The 11,048-nt window shown below is 30.5% G+C and overlaps 1 protein-coding gene across 1 annotated transcript; it reads left to right on the plus strand.

Moving 5' to 3' along the window:
- The first annotated feature begins 340 nt into the window (after positions 1-340).
- Positions 341-3,215, plus strand: F5B22DRAFT_609518 (uncharacterized protein). The gene has a single exon (XM_047975147.1). It carries the CDS (start codon positions 880-882, stop codon positions 2,890-2,892), a length of 2,013 nt encoding a protein of 670 aa, XP_047830069.1. The 5' UTR covers positions 341-879; the 3' UTR covers positions 2,893-3,215.
- The last annotated feature ends 7,833 nt before the right edge of the window (positions 3,216-11,048 follow it).

Consider the following 11,048-nt stretch of genomic DNA (forward strand, 5'->3'; position numbering starts at 1 on the left):
GCCACCCCGCCACCCCACCACGCCCAGAAAGAGCCGATCTCACAAGGCTGTACCTGTCCTATGGCCTCTACAGTTCTGTAAATCGGTCTCCAGTCCAATATGGCAATCGCCTGGTGTCAAGCTGGGGCTTGCACTAGTAGGTAGGTAAGTAGGTAAGTAGGTAGGAATTCCTCAGTGGGAAAATATCCCAAGGCCGAATGTCGGGCATTCTTGCTGAGTGGTAGAATAGACTCGAAACTGATTAATAGTGGGATTTTCACAGCATACCTAGGTAGGTAATGATTAAGGATTATGACAGACAGCCTTATGATTAATAGCACTCTTTCTTTCGTGCTTGGTCCCTCCCTAGTGTCTAGCTCGGCACCAAACTTTAGGTATCGCCCTGCCTCGAGACCTGGCGCTTATATGTATCTACAGATAAGTTTAGGTTGCACTAAGATACTTAATTCTCAATGGTTTTTAGCGATGTTCCAGTGGAGATCGAAGCACCTACCGACTGTTGTGCATCTAATTGCGGTGCCGGTTTCCCGCATTGGGCAGGGGGAACGGCGCGGGGGGAAGCATTCATCGCCTACCTACTTTAATGTGGATCGAGAACCTGATCACCTGTCAGACGAGCTGCGCCGCAATCCATCACCATCTTAAATTCCTCGAACTGAAGGCTTTGACTTGCTTCGAGTTTTAATACGGTGCAACTCAGACCTTGCAGACAATGGATTGAGCTGTAAAGCTTTGAATGTTCCTAGCAGAACACTCACCTACCACTCTCGCTCGGGAGCTTAGCACATACAGCTCGCCAGCTCGCTCGCTCGCTCGTGGAAGTTTTGACAATCCAACAGGTCCATCTTACCAACAGCAAATAGTTAATAGCCAGGAGACATGGCAGAAGTCGAGGAGCCACAGTTTGGCTCGCTTGCTGACCGAATTGCTGCTTTAAACAAGCAGAAAAACTTCACGGCTCCTCCCCCGGTAACAAAACGAGCGCCGCCTCCGCCACCGCCCAGCAAACAGTCTTTCAAAGTTTCAGCCGAAGAAGTCAGCGATGACAATATTCAGAATGCCCCCAGTATACCTGCTCGCCCAAACAGGAGAGAACCCCCAAGTGTTCCTCAAAGAGCAAATACCGCGACTGCTTCTCCTACGGCATCTCCTGCCGAGACACCCCCGGCTTTGCCCGGGCGACCACCACTCCCCTCCCGAAAGACGTCCGAATTAAAGCCCACGCCCACCCCGACGTTACCGCCGCGGAGACCAACACAACCGCTTATGTCCAGGCGCGGCTCTAACTCGTCTGATGTGTCCCACATTTCATCCATCTCTAATCTATCGTTATCCCGCGCAAGCACGACTTCAATCGACTCTCCAGCCGCCCGACGAGTGCTTGCACCCACTTTCGACCAAGCAAAGCTCCCGCCGCTGCCACCTTCTAGACGGGCAAGAGACGCACAAGCCGCCAAGGAAGCGGCTGAGAGAGACCTCGCAGTTGAATCTAACGATCCTTCTGTCGCTCCGACACTGCCTGCCCGCGCAACACCCCAGCCTGAGCCTCCAAGTCGTCCTAACCTCCCTCCTCGGCTGCCATCTCGGCCTGCATCCAAGACACCACTTCCTGCACAGAGTCGAGAAGTGCAATCCACGGGGCCTCGTCGTCTCCCTCCTGCCCCTTCAGCATATGTAAGGCCTAAAACCCTTTTAGAAGGCTCATCGAGACCGCCAGTCCCAGCAAACCGACCCGGGCGAGTTTCGCCGCCCCCCGTCCCGCTCAATTCCCGGCCCACTCACGCCGAAATTGGTGCTGCTACAGTTCGAGCGACGACCAATGGGGCGGCCGTGTGTATGATGTGCAGAGATTTCTCTGGTCCAGATAATGTAGCAGCACAGTATCCGAATCATTCCTTGCCGAGACAGGACCCTGTTGGCTATCTCGCCAATGTCCTTTGCAGTCCTTTCCCATCTCCAACTGACAAGGCTCGTGCAATTTTCACATGGTGCCATCATAACATTGCCTATAACGTCGAGGAGTTCTTTGGAAAGTGCGTCAAAGGACGTGATGTAAACGAAACAATATTCCTGGGTAAAGCTGTATGTCAAGGGTATGCGGAAGTCTATCAAGCAATCGCACAAAGGGCTGGATTGCAGTGCATCGTGGTCGGCGGACATGGCAAAGGATACGGCTATACACCACTGAAACAGGGCCAAGCGCCACCACCTAGGAACCCTACAGGTCATGCATGGAACGCTGTGTGCATCGACAACGGCGAATGGAAACTTATAGATGCGTGCTGGGGTGCTGGATCTGTTGGCGACGAGAAGTTTCACAAGGGCTTCAATCCTAAAATGTTCACCCTAAGTAACGAGCAATTTGGACTTTCCCATTTTCCCAGAAACGACCAACACTTTTACCGGGAAGATGGTAGGGTTTTATCATGGGAAGAGTACATGCTGGGTCCAGTCCCAGGAGCTGAAAAACCAGACTGGTGCGGTGGTGCCAGTGATGAAGGGATCTCTAATGAGGTTGGTTATAGTCCTGCTGCTAAGCACATTCCCGTCCAAAGCGGTGAAGTAGTGCGGTTTCAATTCGCAAAGGTCTGCGAGCACTGGACACATGAACGAAATGGAAAAGGCCCGCCTTATCTACTACTCCTCAAAATCCACGGCGTTGATGGACGAAAGGAGGACCTCGTGCCTCTTGATACGAATGGGTACTGGTGGTGGGTCGATGTGCCTGCTAGAGACCTGGGTGCTCCGGGGATGAAAACCCAACTCTTCGCACTCACGGTATTAAACGGGCGCGATGCGCGAGGTGTCACCAAAGAGGATTATTATAGAGCGAAGAAAAGTGGCGGGTATTCCATGAGTTGGGCTATCTGGGTTACGTGGGAACTTGTATGATGAGCAAGCCTTTCGACTGAGTCTGGAAGAAATAAGGGATCAACAACGAAGAGCATGCCGGCGCAAGGGAGTTGAAGCACGTGTTTCAGTCATTGTTTGTTCTTTGGGGGGAGGGAAGCTTAAAGCCGTACAATATCAATTGGGCTGGACAATAGTGTTTTTTTTCAGACAATATATCCATCCCTACCTACTCATGAACCTACATTTAGAGGATCCGATCATTTTTCTTAATTTGTTAGCCAACCAGCTTACCTCTATCAATGAATTTATATATACATGATATCTCAGTACTGGATAATACCACTCATGATTTTAGAGCTCCTCGTTTTGTAGTAAATGATATGTATATCGCCACAGGTATTTGACTAGTTTGACCGAGCGCCATGTCTCACTAACTGAGCAACTTATTCTAGATGGATTCTTGGATATGTTGCCTGGGCAATTTTATGTTGAGATAGAGATAGCGTCAAGAAAAGAGCTATCCCAAGAAAACTTACGAAGATGAAGAAGAGGAAGGCGTCTAGTCATGTCTAGGGCGAAGTGAACATGCCCAAAGAATATACACATGTTCTATTATCGAAGAAGATTAGAAGTGGCTTTTTTCTCTAGTAATTACGCAAACTCGATGATGCACCACACCCCAGCAAGTGGTTGAATGTCGATTTTATGCAAGTCTATCTAGAGGTAGGTAACCACCTGTGCCCATACTCAGCCCTCCATTCTCTTCTCCTGTGCTCGCTAATTCATTCTGCTCGTCGTCGTATTGTCTCCTCCCATATGTGTCATAAAGATTATACAAATAAGTGCGTAAATATAGATATGTGTCAAATAAAGTTTGGCGTCTGTGTCTTGATGTACAAGTTTATATATGTAAGTGCGCGTGATATATGGTGGGCCTGGGGGTCTGGGGTTTTAACGATTGACGTTTTCTATCATCCTTATCATCAAATGGTCTCGCTTTTCTAGTCATCAGTGAGGGCATCTGTGATGACAGATTTCTCTTATACTCGTGACAATAGGGGCTGCGGGGCCGAAGGTGTCACACGGCCAAGACTTTAGAACCGAAGATAACCGATACTACCCCTAGAGAAAAGTAAGGCTATAAGCGATTGGATAAAAGCAATCTGTTAGCTACAGGAAGACTAACAGTTAAGGTATGAATGCCCAATAGAAGGAAGGGAGTCACAGATTATATAAAGCCTAAATAAGCATAAATAGCTAAGAAATTTCCTATTCCAGGAGAAAGAGAAAGAGAAAGATTAAGGCCCTAAAGACCCCTAATAGATTATTAATAAATATAACTAAGTTCTAAGCCCTTTATAAAAGCCCTTATTATAAATAATCTATTATTCCCCTTTAAAATATTCCAATATAGCCTAAACTTCCGCTTAACAAATAAGCTTTAATAAATCCCCTATATATATAATATTATCTTAAGCCCAAATCCCTATAAATATAGGATTACTTTAATAAAATACTTTCCCTACCTTTATTAAATAAAGGTATTTTAAAAAAAGTTTATACCTTATATTTAATAATTTAAACATTATATATTATAATCCTAATATTCCTATTTAAAAAATAGGAAGTAGCTAATAACTTTATTAACCTAAAGCTCTAAACTTCTTTAAAATTATAGATGTACTTTAATTATAGAACTTTAACTTTAACTTTTACTATCCTAATAAAGATAGCTTAAACTTTAATTCCTTAGGATTTTCCTTATTATATAAAAATTATTTTAAGGACGAATAATAGCTAAGCTATTTGCTTTTGCTACTTTATTAAACCTAAAAGCTTAAAATTAGGGATATCCTACCCCTTAATAATTTATAGGCAGAATTAAAATGTATAAAAGTATTAAATAAATATTCTATTAGCCTTAATTAAAGTTTAGCTTTTACCTTTAAATAAGCTATATCCCTTTTATTATTACCTATTATATTTAAACTTACCTATTTTAATTAAATTATATCCCCTTTTTTTTAAAGAACTACTTCTTTTAAAAAACTTATTTAAATCTATTAATTAATTAGCTTTATAATAAAATCCTTTTATTATAGCTCCTAAATTAATATTTAAAGCTATAAAGCTTACCCTTTATAATTTAACTATTTATAAAGATATTAAAAATATAGAAATAAAATATATAAATATAATAATTTAAAACCTTTTATAATAAGTTATAAATATTTATAACTATATAGGTAAAACCTTTTAGGTAGCTTAATTTTTATAAAAATATAAGTAAAGAATACTCCCTAAATAAAGGGAAGCATTTTAAAACGTATATATTACTATTTATAATATATATAATATCTTAATTAACTTATATAAAATAAATATATAAGCAATTTAAAAGTAAATGGAACATTTTTAATAAAAAATTATATAAAGAAGCATTACCTTCTTTTAAAATATATAGGAAACTATTATATATATTATATAAAATACCTAATCTTAAGCTAATACTATTAGCTAGCTTAAAGAAGTAGTGGATTACTACTATTAAACCTTTTAAACTTTTTAAAGTAAACTTATTAAACAAAAAGCTAATTATTAAGAAACCTAAGGAATTATAAATAACTAAACTATTATAACTAAAGAATAAATTAATTAATTTATAAACTATCCTATTATAAACCCTAGCTAAATTAATAAGCTATAAATTTATATTTAAATAATAATTTAAAAGATTTAAAAATAATTAAATAAATAAATTGCACTTAATATAAACCAGATTATTAATAAGTTAAAAAAACGTAGCATTATAACCAGCTTTATTAACTATCCTACTATAAAGTACTCGTTATCGGAAGTTATTTTATAATAACAAATCAGTAATAAAGTATTATAGGTAGCAAGGGCCCAATTAATTACCCAGGCCTTTTAAGCTTAATATACAGCAATAAAAATTTCCCCGGAAGTTTTCGCCAAAGTTACCCTACTATTAGAAGGTAACCTAAAAGGAAACCTTAATAGCTTTAACAATAATAATAACCCCTTTAAAGGATAACCTCCCTACGGTCCACCTAAAGGACCACCTTAAGGACCACCTCAAAACCCTAATAAAGGACCTAAAGGAAATTCGGATAATAATAATCCCCTTAACCCTTTTATTAATAAACTAATATATACCTTTTTAGCTATACTTAAAAGCATTAATCCTATAATTATAATATTAAATCCTATTTAATTTAATAAGCCTTATATTTATAATGGAAAGAATACTTTTAAATTTTTCCTATAATAGGTTAAAGTTAAGGATTATATATCTATATATATAGAAAGTTTTCCCCTTAATAAATATTATATTAATTAAATCAGCTTTCTTATAATAAATAAAGCTTTATAATAATATTAATTCTATTAAAAGTAAATCTATTATATTAATATTATTAATATTTAAATAGTTTATTAAATAGCTTTAAAAGCTTAATTTAAGGATCCTTTAATAATGTACCAAAATGCTAATGCCTTAATAAAGGTAAAGTATTCCAATAATATTGCCCAATTCTTTACCGAAATCCTTAATTATAATAATTTAATAAAATAGTTTAGCTTAATATTCCAAACCTTTATTATTAAACGCCTATTATTTAAACTTATAAAAATAATTTATTATAGTTAAAATTATATCCTTAAAAATAATAATAAATTTTTTAACGCAATTTAAAAAGCTGGCGTTATTTATAAAAATATACTAATGTACCTTAGGCTATTTTTAAAAGGTATACTTAATTTAACAAAGGAGTAATTAAAATTAGGCTATTAAAATTAAAGTAAAAAGAATTGCTTTAATTTAAACTAAAACCAATCCTTAAAAAAGGATAAAGAAAGGAAAGTTATTAATAAGAAGCTAAATAAACCTAAGATTAATTTAAAAGATAATTATTAGCTTAGCATTATAGCTACTTTAAAGGAAATTAATTAGGTTACTATTAATAAATAGAAATAAAATAAGGTTAACTATTAATAATATAGTAGGAATAATTATTATACCCTTATTTATTATATTAAAAAGGATATCGATAGGAAAAAACTTCCTTTAGCCTTTAAAAAAACCTTTTCTATTAAAAAGAAGCTTAATAAAGGAATTAAACTACCTTTTATAGTAAAAAGAATTAAAATTAATACTATTATTATAAATATAATTAACCCTATATAGTATATAAAGTTAAAAGAATTAGATTTAAATTTTTAATTAAGCTTTATAAAGTATTATATAGAAATTTAAGCCCTTAAAAAGGTAACTTCTTTTATATTAATATAACTAAGCGAATAAGAAATAAGCTTTTTAAATTAGCTTAAAAGAAGGCTAATTTAAAACCTAAAATAAGTTATAAGCCTATTATTCTTATAACCCTATTATATAATAACCAGGAATACCTAATTAAGGTGCTTTTAAATATAAGTAATATTATTCCTATAATATCCTTTTTAAAAGTTAAATAATAAAAGTTGCCTTTTATTAAAAGAGTACATCTTAAACTTATATTAGCCTTTAATATAATATATATATAAAAGGTAAAATAATATTATATAAAATAAATTGTTTTTTAATATTAAAAAGATTACTTTATAAGGCTTAGCTTTAAGTTAAATACCTTTAATAGGGATTATAATATTATCCTACTTTAATAATAAATAAAGGAATATTAATCTATTTATTTTTTTAAAGATATAGGAAAAATTATATTTACCTTTAAGTATTGTTATAAAAATTGTACTAATTAAGCTATTCTTAAGTTAGGGACCGTTAAGGTTATAATAATTATACTTTAAGCTATAATTAAAGCAACGATAGAATAAATCTTTAAAGAATTTAAGGAATTCCTTTCCATTATAACTAAAGCGGCAGTATAACAATTATCCAATTATTAACTTTAAAATTACGCAATTAACCTTATAAATAGAAAGACTTTACTTTAGGAACCCCTTTATACTATAAACGATTATAAATTAAATATACTTAAACTTTAGTTAAATAAAATACTTAAAACCAATTATATTTAAAAATCTATTATATTATATAGGGCTCCTCTTATATTTATAGAAAAAAAAAACCTAAATAATCTACTACGCCCTATTATAAATTATTAAAGCCTTAATATTATTATAATACTGGTAAGGTATTTTATTCCCTTTATTGTAAAATTTTAAGCTAGATTTCGGAAGGCTAAATAATTTACCAAAATCGACCTAAAATCCAGATTTTATTTAATTAAAATTAAAAAGGGTTATAAATAAAAAATAGCATTCCATTATAAATATAAACTCTTTAAATATATAATTATACTTATAAGATTTATTAATACTTTTATAATATTTTAATTTATAATAAACTATATTTTTTAAAACCTTATTAATATAAGGTTATTTATATACTTTAATAACCTTTTAATTTATATAAAAATAAAGGAAAAATATAATAAAATAGTTAAAAAGGTATTATAATGCTTTAATAAGTATAATTTAGTAATAGTACCTTAAAAATGCAAGTAATATATATATAAAGTTAAGTTTTTTAAATATATTATTAATATTAATAATATTTTAATAGCTTAAAATAAAATTAATTATATTATTAAATAGAAAGTATTAATTACCCTATATAAATTATAATAATTTATTAAATTTGTAAACTTTTATTAAAGATTTATTAAAAAATTTTTATTAATTATAAAACTATTAATAGATATAAATAAAATAAATTAATAATAATAAAAATAGATAGAAGTTATAAATAAAGCCTTTTTTAAACTTAAATACTATTTTACTATAGCCCCTATACTTATTTATTTTAACCCTTTTAAAGTGGTTTATATTAAAACTAATACCTTTAACTTTGCCTTTAAAGCTATACTATTATAAAAAGATAATAATGGTAAACTTTACCCCGTTGTCTTTTACTTCTGGAAGTTAATATTGGTAGAAATAAATTACGAAATATATAATAAAGAACTATTTATAATAATAAACGGACTTAATTAATAGCATTAATACCTAAAAGGTATTTAATATTAAATTAAGATTTATTTTAATTATTAAAACCTATTATACTTTATAATAGCTAAAGTATTAAATAAATAATAGGCCTATTAAACGTAGTAATTATTAACGTACTAGTTTATAATAAATTATTAACCTAGTAAATTAAATAAAAAGGTTAATATTATATTAAAATTAGTTTAATATTACTTTAAAAAAGGGGGGAATAAAGATTAACCAGTTAAATTAGTTTTATAAAATAAACATTTTTTACATTTTAAAGGATTAATGTTCGATTTAATAGCATTTATACTATTAACCTTTAAACAACTTTATAGCCTTTTTATACCTAAATAGCTATTAAAATTTATTAAGCTTATTAAGGAAGTAATAAAGGATGACTTAGAATATTATTTATAGAAGGATAAGCCCTTTAAAGATATAAAACTTATAAATAACCTATTATATAAAAAGGGATACTTATAAGTATTTATAGCTATATAATAAAAAGTAATAAAAATAAAATATAATATATAAATAATAGGGTATATAAGAATGGATAAGATATTGGAGCTTATTATAAAAAACTTTTAATGGCCTAACATTAAGGTAACTATAAGGGACTTTATATAAGGTTGCTATACTTACTAATAGAATAAAGCCCTATAATATACCCCCTATGGATTACTTTAACCTATAAAGTTATACTATACCCTATAGCAATTAGTTATAATAAACTTTATTATTAACCTACTTTTATTTAATAGCTATAACTTTATTTAAATAATAATAAATCCCTTTATAAAAATAGGATATTTTATACCCTTAAAAATTAAGGAAAAGAAAACTAAAAATCTTATTAAAATCTTCGTTAAGTATTATTAAAAATTACACAGTATACCCCTTAATATAATTTTTAATAAAGACTTTAAATTTATAAGCTATTTATAAAAGGACTTTTTAAAGCTTATTAATATTAAACCTTATATAAATATAGCCTTCTATCCCTAAACTAATAAATAAATAAAATAATTTAATTAAATCTTTAAAATTTATTTATAAATATTTATTAATTATAAAATATTTAATTAGGAAAACCTTTTATTAATTATTAAATTTATATATAATAATATTATATTAGCTATAATATATATATTCCCCTTTTATATAAACTATAGTTATTATTTAACTATATATAACCTTTTAATAATATAACCCTATAACCCAACTAATAGGCTATATACCTATTAAATAATATAGGTATATAAAGAAGTTAAGAAATAGTTAAAAAAGGCCTAATAATATATAAAGGAATAAATAAATAAAAAATAAAGAGCTCTGCCCTAATATATTAAAAACTAATTAATAATATTAAATATAAAGAATATTAAAATAAAGAAACCTATTAAAAAGTTAAATAAAAAGATATTTAATCCTTTTAAGATTTATAAAGTAATTTCGCCTACCGCTATTAAATTTATATTACCTAAAGGATAAAGAATTTATAATTTATTTTACGTTTTATTTATTAAGCCTTACTATATTAATAATCAGGCATTGCTTAACTTTAATTAAGTTTTATAAAAAGTACTTCTAATAAAATTTAAAAACTATTAAATAAAAGAAATTAAGGACTTTTTAAAAACTTAAAAGAATATAAAATACTTAATTAAGTAAAAAGGTTAATTAGTTAAAAGGTATTAGATTTAAAAGCTATATAAATATATAAATAGCATTAATGTAAAGGCTTTTATTAAACAGTTCCATTAATAAAACCTAAATAAACCGGCAGACCTTTAAATTACTATAACCCTAAACTTATAATCCATTTAAAAAGTTAAGTTATACTTAAAGTTAAACATTAAAAAGGAGGGAAATAGTATTATATAGCTAAAACTTTAAAACTAAAGATAACCAATACTACCCTTAAAGAAAAGTAAGGTTATAAGCGATTGGATAAAAGTAATCTATTAATTGTAGGAAGACTAACAGTTAAAGCATAAATGCCCAACAGAAGGAAGGGAGTCATAGATTGTATAAAGCCTAAATGAGCATAAATAGCTAAAAAATCTCCCACTCCAGGAAAGAAAGAGAAAGAGAGATCAAGGCCCTAGAGACCCCTAGTAGATTATTAATGAATATGACTAAGTTCCAAGCCCTCTATA

This window comes from Xylaria bambusicola, assembly GCF_022495145.1.
Source record: "Xylaria bambusicola strain CBS 139988 unplaced genomic scaffold F5B22scaffold_25, whole genome shotgun sequence".
In the NCBI taxonomy this organism is placed as follows: Eukaryota; Fungi; Ascomycota; class Sordariomycetes; order Xylariales; family Xylariaceae; genus Xylaria; species Xylaria bambusicola.

What these genes read in the sequence shown, in the direction of transcription:
- F5B22DRAFT_609518 (XM_047975147.1), top strand. Translation starts at nt 880, where the DNA reads ATGGCAGAAGTCGAGGAGCCACAGTTTGGCTCGCTTGCTGACCGAATT.